Source organism: Terrapene carolina, unplaced genomic scaffold, assembly GCF_002925995.2.
Source record: "Terrapene carolina triunguis isolate 2854851 unplaced genomic scaffold, T_m_triunguis-2.0 Scaffold96, whole genome shotgun sequence".
Taxonomy (NCBI): Eukaryota; Metazoa; Chordata; order Testudines; family Emydidae; genus Terrapene; species Terrapene triunguis.
In genome coordinates this window covers 80209574-80224763 of record NW_020664447.1, presented here as the reverse complement: position 1 = coordinate 80224763, position 15190 = coordinate 80209574, and the positions used below count along the sequence as shown (strand labels likewise).

Here is a 15190-nt window from a genome sequence, read left to right as displayed (position 1 = left end):
GTTTGAATGGATGACCAGGTAGCAGCCCAGCAGATATCTTGAATCGGCACTTGAGCCAGGAAAGCCGCAAACGAGACTTACGCCCTAGTCGAGTGGGCAGTTACAATCTCCGATGGAGGCACTTTCGCCAGATCAAAGCAAAAACGGATGCAGGCGGTGATCCATGATGAAATTCTCGGGGGGGGGGGCCCCACTGGAAGACCTTTTATCCTGTCTGCTACCGTGAAAAAGAACTGCATTGACTTACGGAATGGCTTGGTCCTTTTGATGTAAAAGGCTAGCAGTCTCCTGAGGTTCAGAGAGCGTAATCTATGCTTCTCATCCGACTTATGAGATTTTGGAAAGATGACAAGTAAATATACATTCTGGCCTGTATAAAACTGAGAAACTACCTTGGACAGGAAAACCGGGTGCGGTCACAGGTGGACCATGTCCTTGTAAAACACCATATAGGGTGGTTCCAAGGTAAGTACCCTAATCTCAGAGACCCTATGCGCACACGTTACTGCTACCAGGAGCAAGACCTTCCATGAGAGTAGAAGGGAGCAGGAAGCCAAAGGCTTGAAGGGGGGCGTGAGTGGTGACAGCATGAGATTCAGGTCCCAAGGAGGGACAAGGTCATGGACATGGGGATAGTCACTACAGACCTTTCAAAAACCAGACTGTCATGTTATGAGCGAAGACTGACCTGCCCTGGAATGGAGGGTGGAAGGCTGAAATAGTGGCCAAGTGAACCTTAACTGATGAAAGAGACAGGCCCTGGAGTTTGAGGTGCAGAAGGTAGTACAGGATCGACTGCAATGAGGCCAGGTCAGGCAAAATACCCTGGTTCAAGGCCCAGCACGTGAACCGTTTCTCTACTCCGGGGACCGATGGCGTTTGACTGTCCTCTGAGGAGGTCTCATGGCTGGTTTACCCACCTGGGGAGACCGAGCACTCCTGCTCCTCCGCATTCAACCATGCAGCAGCCAAGCTGTCAGGTGCAGGGCAGCCAGGTTCGTGTGCAGAAGACTGCTGTGGTTCTGAGACAGCAGATCCGTCCAGAGGAGCAGCTGCAGCAGAGCCACCACTGAGAGGTCCAGCAGAGTGTTGGCGAGGCTAAGCCAGGACTATCAGGATTACCTTCGCCTTGTCCTGTTTCATCTTCTCAAGGACTCCGTGGATTAATGGCACTGGTGGGAAGGAGTACATTAGGGCCCCCAACCACGGAAGCAAAAAGGAATCTGACAGGGAGCCTCTGTTGATCCCCAAAATCGAGCAAAACACGTGGAACTTCCTGTTCTGCCGGGACATGAATGAATCCACCCAGGGAGTTCCCCACCTCTGGAAGATCATGCTGACCACTTCCAGATGGAGTGACCATTCGTGGCAAGACAAGAAGGTCCTGCTGAGGTGATCTGCCAACACGTTCCTGGCCATGAGATAAATGGAATGCTGCACACAGAAGTCCCAGAGAGCTTCTTGGCAGTGGGCTGACGATGGGGTTTTGCTTTGGTTGCTGATGTAAAACATTGCGGAGGTATTTTCCTTCAGGATCTGCAGCACCTTGCCCTTCACGTGAGGCAGGAAAGCCTGACAGGCCAAGCGAACTGCTTTGAGCTCTCTGACATTTATGTGGAGGGAGCGATCGTCTTGCGACCAATGTTCTTGTGTTCTGAGATCACCCAGATGCGAGGTATCAGAGACCAGTGTCAGTGACGGGGCTGCGAAGGGAACTCCCTGCAACACTGATCCAGGGTCCACCCACCATTTCAGGGATGACCGTATGTGATCCAGCACCCTGACCACGCGGTCTAGATTGTTCTGTTGGGGATGTAGACCGAAGACAACCACGCTTCCACGTGACTGATTACGTAAGTACAGGCTGCCTTGTGGCCTAATAACCTCAGGCACGTGTGAGCGGGTGGGCCCTCACATGCAAGATCAGGTCTGACATGGCTCGGAAACGGGCCTCCAGAAGGAAGGCTCTGGCTCTTGTGGAGTTGAGGACCGCCCTATGAACTCTATGTATTGCACCGGTACTAAGGTCGATTTCTTTTTATTAACTGGCTCAGATCATGGCAGATGGAACGTACCAGATCGAGGCTCCTTTGAACCTGATCCCGAGATCTGCCCTTGATGGGCCAGTCGTCAAGGTACGAATAAACCAGGACCCTTCGACACCTCAGGTAAGCAGCCACTGGCGCCATGCATTTTGTGAAAACTTGCGGGGCTGCTGAGATCCGAAGGGAGGCATCATGAATTGGAAATGACGCTGGCCCACCACAAAACAGAGGAACCATCTGTGTCCTTGGAAAATGGAGATATGAAACTATGCGTCCATCAAGTTGAGGGCGGCATAGCAGTCTCCGAGATCCAGGGAAGGGACGATGGAGGCTAGGAAGACCATGCAAAACTTCAACTTTTTGAGATTTTTTCTGAGGTGTCACAGGTCCAGAATGGGTCTTAAGACCCCTTTCACTTTCAGGATTAAGAAATAGTGGGAGTAGAACCCTTTCCCCCTCATGTCCTGAGGGACCTCCTCCACTGCTCCCAGCTGTAGGAGGCTTTCTACTTCCTGAACAAGGAGTTGCTCATGAGAAAATTCCCTGAAGAGGGGCGGGGAAGGGAGTGGGAGGGAGGGGCAGCTGAGAATTGTAGGGTGTAGTCCAGAGATGATATACTGAGCATCCAACGGTTCGAGGTTACTCATGACCAAGCCAACCGGAAGGTAGTTGAGTAAGGAGTAGGGTGGATCCTGAGAACTGACTCGGGCGCCGTCCTCAAGCACACCCTCAAAACAAGTGCTTCTGGCCCCCTTGGTATTTTGCTGGACCAGGCTGGACAGGCAAATGGGAGGTGGAGGGGCAATGACGGCTGAACCCTGAGTCTTTATCCCTTCTCCTAGAGGAGCCCTGCCAAGGAGGCGGGGACGGCCTGAACTGTTTTTTCCACCATCTGCGGTGTTGCAGGCTTAGTGAGCGGAAGGTGGCTCTAATGCCCTTGAGTCCATGCAGCCTTGCATCTGTCTGCTCCAAGAAGAGCCCCCTTCCGTCGACGGAAGGTCCGGGATGGAGGACTGCATCTCCTGGGACAGTCCCGCAGATCGAAGCCAGGAACTGCGCCACATTACCACGTCCGAGGCAACGTCCCTGGCCACTGAATTGGCCGCGTCCCAGGCCATCTGGAGGTACCCTCCTCCAAAATGGTGGTAAACTCCTGGCCCAAGTCCTGGGGCAGGGAGTCAAACTTTTTGAGGGAGTCCCACAGATTAAAACTGTATTTCCCTAATAAAGTCTGGTGGTTTGACACCCTAAACTGAAGTGTGACCATCAAATAAACGTTCCTTCCAAAAAGGTCCAGCCTCTTGGAGTCTTTATTTTTGGGTGTGGAACTGGCTTGCCCTTCCCTGTCCCTTTCATTGGCCACCGAGATGACCAGTGACCTGGAAGCGGGTATATAAGTATTCAAACCTTTTAGCAGAGACGAAGTATTTATTTTCAGCCTGCTTGGAGGTGGGTTGGATAGAAGACAGGGTTTTCCAGAGGGCCTTGGCTATCTTTAGAACCCCGTTGTGCACAGTCAATGCGACCCACGCGGGGGGCTGATGCCATTAGCATGCTGAATAAAGTGTCAGACTGCTCTGCCATTTCTTCCACCTCCAAGCCTAAGTTCGAGGCCACCCTCCTGAGCAGGGCTTGGTGCTCCTTAAAGTTATCCGGTGGACTGGCATGCGAGGGCCCTGCTACCACAACCTCTGGCGATGAGGACAAGGTTTGGACTACCGGGGGAGGGCCTGCGACATTGTCCCCTGTAGGGAAAGGTTCCTTTGGAGTGGATACCTGCTCTTCAACCCCAGTATCGGATTCCACTCCACGCACTGAGCCCAGGGCCATCGGTGCCAGGGGTTACTTCTCCGAGGCAGCAAGGGAAGAGAGATGCGAGAAGGGCATCGGCATGCCTGGCATGCCCCACACGTTCCAATATGGCCACTGTGCAGGCCACTGGCCCTGCTCCTAGTTTGGCAATGTGGGAGTTGAGGCAGCCTCAGGTGCCCACAAGGGCCGCTGCTGCTGTCACGGTGAGGGGCTGAAATCCCGCTCCAATCCGGACGAGTCCCCTTCTGGTGACCAGGGTGGGGCTGTAGAGGCTGACCGTAGCTGCGGGAGAGCGATGGCTTGAGTAGAGGGATCGGCGCCTTGCCAAAGACCTAGATGGGGAAATCGGTTACCGATGCTGAACCAGTCTCATGCCCGGGGGGAACGACGCACCAACAAAGATCTGCGCCAGGGAGTTGGCTGGCGGGAGGACAACTGGCGTGGGTCATACAGAGACTGACGCCTCACTGTGGGCAATCCGTGCCGCATCAATGGTGACCGCGAGGGTGGTGCTGGTGACTTGGGCTGTCTGACAGGAGACCTAGGTTACAGAGTCGGGAATCTCAGCCGTGGGGACAGGGAACGCTGTCTTTGCTCTGGCGACCAATGGCGTTTGGCTGCCCTCTGAGGAGGTCTCATGGCTGGCTTACTGGCCTGGGGAGACTTAGCTGTATCCAACGTTGTGCGCAGCACCGGGAGGATTCTCTGGTCCCTGGCTGCCAGGAGGCCCTCAGACGTTGATAACCCTGCCAAGTGCCGGGTCCCCTACCACTCCCAGGAGTCAAAGGCGGATCCTTAAGGGGGTTGAGTAGTCCAGCATGAGATGAACCCCCTTGAGGATCCGGAGTGGGCGGACGGGCCGAACTGGGTCCTTTGCCCAACTCCCCAGGACCTAAGTTCCCTCTAAGCTGTGCAGCCGCACAGCAGGCTATCAAGGGCCGCGCAGGGGAGTCCTCTCTCTCCGCCGCAGCTCCGGGGCAGCCTGCACCCTGGAGCCCTCACCACCAGACAGAGCCCTCACCCCCCCCGCATTCCAACCTCCTGCCCCAGCCCTGAGCCCTCTCCCACACCCCTCATACCAGTCCCACCTCAGAGCCCATGCCCCCAGCCAGAGCCCTCACCCCCCCCATCCCAACCCTCTGCCCCAGCCCTGAGCCCCCTCATCCTGGCCCCATCCCACAGCTTGCACCCCCAGCCAGAGCCCTCACCCCCCCACACCCCAACCCTCTGCCCCAGCCCTGAGCTCCCTGGCACGCTCCGAACCCCTCAGCCCCACCCCCACCACACATTACCTCCATATTGGCACACACAACAGAATTCATTCTGCACATGGATGTAAAAAATTAGAGGGAACACTGCCCTTGATCCTTCTTGCACGGTGCCGGGGAGTCTCGTTCCTTCAGGTGCTCTTTGGCACCAGCGAAGGAGAGCGGTGCTGGGTGGAACTCGGTGCTGGCTGTGCCCGCCACACCGATGCCGAGGTGCTGGGTGTAGAGTCGGAGTGGGAAGGCTCCGATGCTGGGCGAATCGCAGCCTCCATGAGGAGGGCCCTTAGATGAATGTTGCGCTCTTTTTGAGTTCTAGGACGAAAGTTCTTACAAATGCAACACTTGTCCTTCACATGCGACTCTCCCAAGCACTTTAGGCAGCTGCTATGGGGGGTTGCTAATGGGCATAGGCCTATTACAGGCAGAACAAGGCATAGAACCCAGGGACCGTCCCCTGCTGGGACTTTAACTTACTAACTACAGTACTTAACACCACTAACTACTGTAAACAAACTATATACAAAGCTAACAAGCACTAAATGCTAGAAAAAAACACTATCCACTTGAGAGGCAAGGGGAAGGTGCTCCGACCAACTGTCTCAGATGGTAAGAAGGAATTGAGAGGGTGTAGGGCTGGTGATGCCTAATTTACCGACGCATGAATGTGGCACTCCAGAGGGTGCCACTGCTGACCCTAAAGATACCGCTACGGCAAAAAAAAAAAAAAATCTCAGACAACTGTGCACGTGGCCGCGCACTCCCCAAGAATGGAATCGAAATGAGCAAGCACTCGAAGAAGAAAAACCTGTTACCTAGAGGGAGCTGTATGTCAGCAGCCTCCTCCACAAAAATCTTGCTTAGAGTGGGGAGGAAAGTGGATCACCTGCCATATATGGAAGAATTCACAGTTCAAAAATCTGAATTTAAGTACTGGGTATTTAGATTAAAAAAACAGTCTAATTTTCATCCAGCTGAGGAGAATGTGAAATATTTATCTAGTACTTGTATTTAACTTAATAGTTCTAATAACTGTTCCATACCTTCTAGAGGGAGCAAGCAGGATGACCGAGTAATAACGTGGCAGAGAAGTTTCAACATTGGGGCAGCTTTTCAACAGTAAGGCAGTAATAACTATTCATGCTTTTAATTTTATATACTTTTATGTTGCATTCCAACGGTACAATTAGTTTTGTGGGAGCCATGTCTAAAAGCATATCTTTTGGAGCTTCATTTTGAGAACTACCTTAGAGATGTGAAATCATCGGTTTGTATTTTCTGCTAATACAGTGGAAACAGGTTAATGACCTGATGAATATGCATTTCTTTGGGTTTTTTCAAGAAAGCCAAATTACTGCTCTCTCTTTTGTAACTTGTTGATCAGCATTACTCGATTGTAAATAACTTCTGGAATATGTTGAAATACTGTTAACTTTGGAATCCTTTTACTTGTTGAACATTTCAATAAATAAGATGAATAAATAACTATTCTAGACAAGCCTATGCATAGGTCCAGGCTATTTCAGCTATAATTTCAATGTTTTTCTAGCAAACGTAGATGCACACAATGTAAATTATAAAATTTCACTAATCTGTTTATTTTATTCTAACATTTAAGTATCTGAAAAGTCTTAGGAGTATATCTACCCATGCATATACAGTAACTTCTCACTTAACGTTTTAGTTATGTTCCTGAAAAATGCGACTTTAAGCGAAACGATGTTAAGCGAATCCAATTTCCCCATAAAGAATTAATGTAAATGAGGGGGTTAGGTTCCAGGGAATTTTTTTTCCACCAGACAAAAGACTATATTTTATATATAGTCACACACACATATTCACACACGATATAAGTTTTAAACAAACAATTTAATACTGGTACACAGTGATGATGATTGTGAAGCTTGGTTGAGGTGGAGGAGTCAGAGGGTGGGATATTTCCCAGGGAATGCCTTACTGCTAAATGATGAACTAGCAATTGGCTGAGCCCTCAAGGGTTAACTCTCACACTCTACAAGGCAGCAGGAATGGAGGGAGGGGAGACAGCATCTCAGAAAGAGACAGACACACACCGTGTGTGTGTGAGAGAGAGAGAGAGAGAGAGATGCACATTTCCCCTTTAAGTACACTGCCTTGTTAATTAGATCAGCTTGCTGAGCCCGAAGCTGCTGCCAGCTGGAGCCCAACTCCCTCCGTCCTGAGCCCTGTGGTGTATCCCCCCGCTCTATGGAAGATGGGATAAGCGGGGTGCAGGAGCAGGGGGGAGGGGGACACCCTGAAATTAGCCCCCCTCTTTCTCCTCTCCCCCCCACCCCCCTGCAGAACAAGCAGGAGTCTCGGGGAGCAGCTCCAAGGCAGAGGGCAGGAACAGCACATGGCAGCGGGGGGAGGGACAGCTGCAATTGCTAGCCTGCTGGGCAGCTGCGGCACAGGGAACTTAGGGGAACGGGGAGCTGATAGGGGGTCTGCTCTTCCTGCAAGCAGTGGACAAAGCAGGCGGCTGCCAAACGACGTTAGAAGGGAGCATTGCACAACTTTAAATGAGCATGTTCCCTAATTGATCAGCAACGTAATAACAAAACAACGTTAACTGGGACGACTTTAAGTGAGGCGTTACTGTAGTATAAAATGTGTGAATCTGTTTAAAACAAGAGTTTGCTAGGTACTTTCAGAATTGAAAAAATGCACATCAGTTTTGATTATAAAGGCTCTCTTCCTTAAAATTGTACAAATTGTAATTTCAAAAGCATTTTAAGGTCTTTTAGATGAAATGTTAACATTTACTGTGAGCTGAGATTAACATAAAATGAGTACTCCAATGATCTGATAATCTATGTTTAACATATGATCCCTCGAAAGACAATTCTATTGTTGATCAGGACACACAACTGTATGCACAACAGACATGGGATAGATTTAAGAGTCAGGTCCCAACTTCGTTAATTTAACACTGGATGGGGTGCTATGTGCCCACCCTCTGCCCTCACATACCGAGCATTTAACTGGTTCCAGTGTGGGGCTATCGGGCTCCCACCACAGAGCCAATAACTCAGAGTATACCTTCTCAGCCTACCCCTGGGACTGAGCTCATTTCTGAATCCTTGCTCCCTTTCCCTACATGGGGGGAGGTAGATGCTACCAAGGGGATAGATACCTCAGTCCACAAAGAATTCAGGTCTCCCCTTCTCCTATAGGCACAAGGTCCACTAACAAAATCCAGGGTCTTGTTTACCTCTGGGAGCTGGTCCTTCTAGCTTTTATCTGCTCTGGCCACTGGCCACAAGTTGCAGTGAGCTAAACAGTCTTCCTCTTTCCTAATATTAAACTTTCAAATACTATTGCTTTCAGCCCAAATGTGCTTCCATGACGCTGCGAGCCCACCAGACCTTTTGCCAGAAATATTACTTCCTCATCTCAAAAAGAGGCAACTTGTCAGACTCGCAGCATCATAAAACCATAACTTCTATGCTACAACTAAAGGGAGGAAGGCCAGGGCAGTTAACAGAAGCAAGAAGTTTTTGAAAGCTTGGGAGAATTTAATGGGCAGAGGAACAGGGGACATGCAAGAACTATTCCACTAGCATCATCTCCCCTGCCCCACCTAATGGAAAGGTGGAGGACCTAAAGAGGAGGAGGGGCCAGCCCCCATCTTGCCACTATGTGCTCTTAAATCTCCCTCACCCCTTCTGAATTCTGTTATATTCCCCATTGACTGAGGGGGAGAGGGGAGCATTGGTATGGGAACTTAAGTCTTCCCACTACTCAGTGATGAGTGTAATGCGTAAACTGTGGTAATAAATGCTGTATAAATACCTACAAAAATATTAACTAATAATTGTTTTACATGATTCTAACTTTTTAATCCAAACATAGTCAACCTAAATGTCTTATATTAACTATTAAAAAACCAAAGCTGCTTTTTTTTTTTTTATAATTATTAAACTTTACAGTTTCTTCATTTATTTACTTTAAACCTGTCATCCTGGCAACATATTGTGGAACGTGAAATAAGAAGCAATCTTACGCAGATAATCACAGCTATTAGACATTGATTGGGCCTATTAGGTCATGCAGTCTATTGCCTTGGAGGTGCAAGGTAGTTCTCTACAGTATCTTCTCCAGTAAATCATTCTAGCACTGAGATTTTCCTTTGTGAACAAGCAGATCTTGTGTTTAGGACTTCATTTTGATATTCTGTAATTTAATCTATTATAGCTAAACTTGTCCACATACACTTTAGACCTAAACAATTACACTCTCTCACTGGCGTTTACACCCTTTAAATATTAGTAAATGGTTATCATATTCCCTCCTTAGTTATAACTCTGCCAAACTATACAAAGTTATACATTTCTTCAAAATGTCTCTCTCCAGCCCCTATTCAATTTTTAAATTCTTAATGGTTTGATGAATTTTATGGTATACAACCAGTAACTTACCTTCCCAATATTTCCAGTAATTCTGCTATGCCATTATGATGTTCTGTTTCATAAATAAACCTAAACAAATGAAATACAGTTTTAGTCAGTCAGTATTGACTATATATAGGCATACAGCCCTATCTCCAAGACATGACTTTGTATCTATCTGATGTTTCATGTAGCGTCAGAAAAATGTGAAGTGGAAAATTAGTACTTCAGACAGTGTACCAACATTTATATTCAGCAGGCTGAAAAACCCATTTTTAAAAATATAGTATGTACAAGTCAGGAATATATTTGATTGTTTTGGATAATTAAATCTTGAGAGTTGCTTTTTTGCTGTGCTTACAAAATGATCTATTGATAGCAATAAGTAGCCACTTTGAATGCTTTTATTTTTAAAATTTACACTACTCAAAAGGTCCTAGGACTACAAGATACTCGTGTTGTTTTTGCTTCCTTGCAACATCTGTTCTGTAGCTGAACTGCATGCCCTGCACAGTAATGCTATCAATGGCATATCCATCTGTACTGAACTGGCACAGTAAGTTACTGTTCTCTAACCACCTACACTGATGAGAAAAAACGAGCAAACATCCTTGTGCTTTTCCAGTTGTCACATTTTATGCAGGGGTAATGATCAAAAACTGAATGCAGTCAAATTATATTTTAAAATTAAGACAATACTGAGCGTGTAGCATGATGCTATAATTTATTCTCCCATTTGTAAGGCAAACGGGTGTGAGGTGTTCCAATAGTTCCCAGATATCGATCTAAAAGATTTGTTTTGCACTATACATTTGTTTGCAAGATGATCAGTAATAAATAGGACAAGTCAAGCTTTCACATTATGTTTTCTCTTTTGGTGGAAAGGCACAATTGGTTGATTTTTTTGGAAGTTTTCCAAAACTATAAAGCTCCACGTTTGTCCAATTTATACTTTAGATAGGTTTTGAAAACACATCACAGAATTTCATCAATAAAATTTAGAATAGAAAACAGTTTTCCATTTTAAAATGTTTTTATAGAATGGATTCAAAACAGTTTGCTTTGAGTATTATTTTCCTCAGAAAAAGTAACTTGGTTCAGATGAGAACATTTTTTGCTGAAAATGAAGTTGGCAGGAAAATCCTTTTTATTTGATAACATTAATTTCATTTAATTGTTAAACACCAAAACAAAGAAAATATTTAAAAAGTAATAAATACACAAGGAAAAACTTTAAAATCCATATCCCAATATCAGACAGACACATAATTTTAGCTTATGATTCAAGGAAGCAAGAAAAGAAACTCTGCTTAAACCTGGCCTGGGAGTTACACTGAGGACCTGCAGAATCATGCCAAATGAGAGCAAAGTAAATGTTTTAGAGAGGTGTACATTACATTAAAAAATGTACATGTAACTATCTTTCAGTTAAATTCAAGGATTAAGAAGTTGAAGGAACTTGTTTGTAAACTTATTTTTCTCCTTAGAATTTTATGCCCAGAAGTCCTATACAAAATTTCTATACTGATTTGTTTTTATTGAGATGGATAAAGACTCTAGTTTCTATGTCCTTGAGAATTCAGTTGGTAGATAAAGAAGGCTTCTTATTTATACTTTGCTGAGAAGGGTGCTCTGTGCTCTGTATACTATAATCTAGATTTCACTACAGCATTCCTTATGTACATTTCAGAACAGAAGCAGAAAAGTGAAAAAAAATTCCATCCATTGTTTCTACAACCTAAAAAAAGGTGAATGGGCCATTCAAAAGACTACTAGAAATGACTAGATTTGAAATCTTGACTTCTATTACATTAAAACACTGCCAATGCAGAAAAAAATGGCAGAATAAACCTCCATTAGGATACATTTCAGATATATTGTTTCATGAAATTGTGCATTCCAGCATTAACTTAAACAAAACCAACTATTGGTTAAATAAATTATAAGCAAATTTGCATTCCCTTTCTGTCTTTTCTTGAAATCCTTTTCCCTGAAACAAAACTTAACAGCACTTTGTCTAAGAAAGAGTGGGGTTCAGTGTCCAAGAACCACTGCATGAAGACAGAGCAGGTGAGGCTTACTCACTCTTTTTAGGCAGTTCCTCAGTTTTTTTAAAGGAACATTTTTCTAAAGGAACATTTTTCTAGCGATAAGATCCCTCTACACCTGAACTGGCAAAAAGCTTTTGTGCAGTTGACACCATTCTCTTCAAGGGGCCACATGTTTGCTTTTAGGAGGAAAAGTACACAAGGGGCAGAGACACAAGAAAATGTGCTAGATACAAGTAACACTGCTATACAGCATATACATCTACAGAAAAATGAGATGCATCAAACAAAGTGCATGGCTTCAAAAGCTGAAGTCTGTGGAACCTGTACTGAGACCCTATTGTGCGGCAAACTGCTTACTTGCAAATGGAGTAGTGATTAGTCCATATTTAAGGATATATCAATCATATCCTGTCTAACATGAAGCCCATATATACCAGCTGTTTGCCCCTACATGCTTGGAAATCCACTTAACACTTTAATATCATGTCACACTGAGGTGCTGATATAGGTCAACTGTAAGTTTGGAAACAGTCATGAACTGTGTTTCCTGTGAAAAATTTCAAGGTATGTAAGTTTAGCTTTTCCCTTCCCTCCTTAAAATTCCTTCCAAATTTCTAAAGCCTTCTCCAACTTTGCTTTTTGAGAATGTTCTACATGGTACATTACTGCAGTAGCAATTTTATATGGAGCAACTTACTAACAAGCCAGATTTTGCTACCCTTATCTATGAGCAGTGCTCTGCAAGTATCGATTAAAACAGGGTTTCATGGTAGTAAGTTTCTACTCAACAAGAGCAAGGGAGGCAGAAACTGGCTCTATGTTTTTGTGGTGGGTTGCTATTGCTGCACTCAGAACTGCAACCCCACTGAGTATGTCTCCACTGTAATTAAAAAAACATGGCTAGCCTGTCCAGCTCACTCAGGCTCGCAGGGCTTGGACTAAGGGGTTGTTTAATTGAGAAGTAGATGTTTGGGCTAGGGCTGGAGCCCAGGCTCTAGGACCCTGAAAGGTGGGAGGGTCCCACAGCTTGGGTTGCAGCCCAAGCCCAAATATCTACACCACAAATAAACAGCCCCTTACCCGAGGCAGCTGGCACAGGCCAGCTGCAGGTTTTTAATTGCAATGTAGACATACTCTGACCTTCTGAATTTACATCTGTGTTTATTGAACTGGGGTGTGTATGTGTACGCGCATGCAAAGTTTGGCCAATGTAACAATAACTATTAGAGGGGATCACTATCCATTTACTCTAGTGGTTACTGCCACAGACAATACAAAAACTCTATCAAAATGTTTATAAGTGTTCAGGGAGTCATTATTTTTATTCTAAGCCAAATATGCTGGAGGCAAAAATCCAAATAAGCAATGTGTTCTGTTTCCTAAAAATACTCTCTGGATTCCAGAGAAAACAGAAACATTATTGAAAACAATACTAATATAATACTTAGCTGACAAGGTCTAATGTTTATTTAATTGAAATCTAGCATACAAACGGCTCACTATAATGGACTCAATTTTTAGTAGTATATTTTAGGTTACTCCTCAACCATTTCCTTAAGCTTGTGAATTTATAAACATTATTGATTTGGTTATCTAAAGTGAAGATAGGAAGGAAACTAAGGTAACAGTGCAATAATGCAAATAGGCATAATATCAGTTAAAGAGTAATTGTGTACCTACAACACACACTAGGGCAGAACATTTCAAAATAGCTCAGCCTCAGTTCACCAACCTTCCAATTGGAGCTGAGTTTGTGCTGAGTTCTCGGGAAGTCTGAGAACTTAAAACTATCCAGTTATGAATATTGGATATATGATTCTATATTCAAAAGAAAATTAATAACCCTGATTCACAACCAAAGTGGCGGAAGCAAAGACATTACTATTATTATTTCTTGCAAGAGCAAATACACTTTTGGCAACAGTACCACTGCGGTGCTTTGACACCGATTATCAGGACTACCCCTAATTGGATATCTTTTCCTTATGCACCTCAAATTGTACTTGCTTCCCTCAGAAATGGAACTTGCCCTTTGAAGTGAGTTCCTGCACATGTATTTTCTTCACTTGTGTTGCCATATCTGTCCCCAGGATGGATATATAGATATAGATATATATTATGAAAAACTGAAACAAATGTATCTACGTTCTATGATATTACAAATAAATAATTATAACAACAACAACAACAACAACTACAATATGCACTGCACTCGGTAACATGGCGCTATCATTCAAACAACTCATCCCTGATAAAGCACTATATAAAAAGTCAAGTTGACACAAAACTGATGTAAATGCAGAATCTCAAATGTACCCAAACTGCAGCTATAACATTTATCACATGCTATACTTCCCCTGATTTGGATCCCACTGAGAATTGCTTAATTAAACAGATGCCAATATTATTAGGCACAAACATGTTTACACAGAATGAAATAACTAAGATTTTGCTAATAAGGGACCAAAAAGTCTAAATCACCGTATCTAATCATATGTATCAAAATAAAGAGCTGTGACATACCTATAAAATATATTATTAATTTGTTTCCTGATGTAAGCTCTTAGGCCTAAGAATTTCCCATATATTCTGTGAAGAGTAGTTTTAAGAAAATCTCTTTCCCGAGGATCTTCACTGTCAAAGAGTTCTAAAAGCTGTGAAAAAGAAAGATACATTTTACTCAAATCTAATGCATTTTAAATCAATTTGGATTTAAAGCTTGAAGATATATTCATTTTTACCTCACCTGCAATACAAACTTCTGATCAATATATTTCTTAGCTACATTAGGTTGGAAATCTGGAGATTCTAAAAATCTTAAGAAAAATTCATAAACAAGCTGAAAAAAATCCACAAAGAAAAAACATTAGTTTTTTGATACAATATTATATTTTTGTAAGCAGTACAATTACAACTCAATTCTGACACTGTTCAAAAAGAAGCTTCCTAGTTCAAGATAGTATTATACATTGTTTTTATATCATTTTACAGCAAAAGTAATACTACAATTTGGTGGGGGGATTGTACATCATCAGGTGCTGTATTTTCTAACAGTGCTATGTTCTTTAAACTGCAGAGAATTCCCAAATACTACATTCCTGAATTAATTTTACTTCATACCAATAGATACTGATCTAACATCCATGGTGTTCAGTAATGCATATTTTGAAAAATCTTTTACTTTTACTTTGCGCTCACATTTTTCAAACATCTAAAGCTAGAACCTTGCCATAGATAAATAATAAAAACAAAACATGCATAGTAAAAATAATCAACTAAAGCTCACTTTAATCTTTACTATTTAATTTAAAATCATATTATGTTTGTACTGAAACAAGCAACAAACTTTTGACCTCTAAAAACACAAAGATTGATTTTCAACGTAATTTTCTTTTCAGTTGTTTACGCATTAATATCTTTTGAAAGATTAAAACTAATAATTTCAAATGACACAATGTAATTTCAAAGACTGTCCAGCTCTTAATATTAACAAATCTATTTTTGACTGCAAAAGATCATTTACACTAGTGTGTTTTACACACAGTAGGAAGACACATTGTGTAATACTATTTTGCAATAATTTAGTTACTATTTAATCAAATGAAATG

At 43.7% G+C, this 15190-nt stretch overlaps 1 protein-coding gene across 3 annotated transcripts in view; it reads right to left on the bottom strand.

The window, feature by feature from the left end:
• The window catches only part of PPP2R5C (protein phosphatase 2 regulatory subunit B'gamma), a 179711-nt gene that overhangs the window by 61469 nt on the left and 103052 nt on the right, over positions 1–15190 (bottom strand). For all 3 annotated transcript variants that reach the window (XM_024201468.2, XM_024201470.3, XM_024201469.2), the window contains 3 exons: positions 14329–14421; positions 14106–14236; positions 9562–9621 (listed from right to left, as the gene is read on the bottom strand). In XM_024201468.2, the coding sequence (XP_024057236.1) occupies positions 9562–9621; positions 14106–14236; positions 14329–14421 (284 nt within the window). The remainder of the gene's footprint in view (positions 1–9561; positions 9622–14105; positions 14237–14328; positions 14422–15190) is intronic.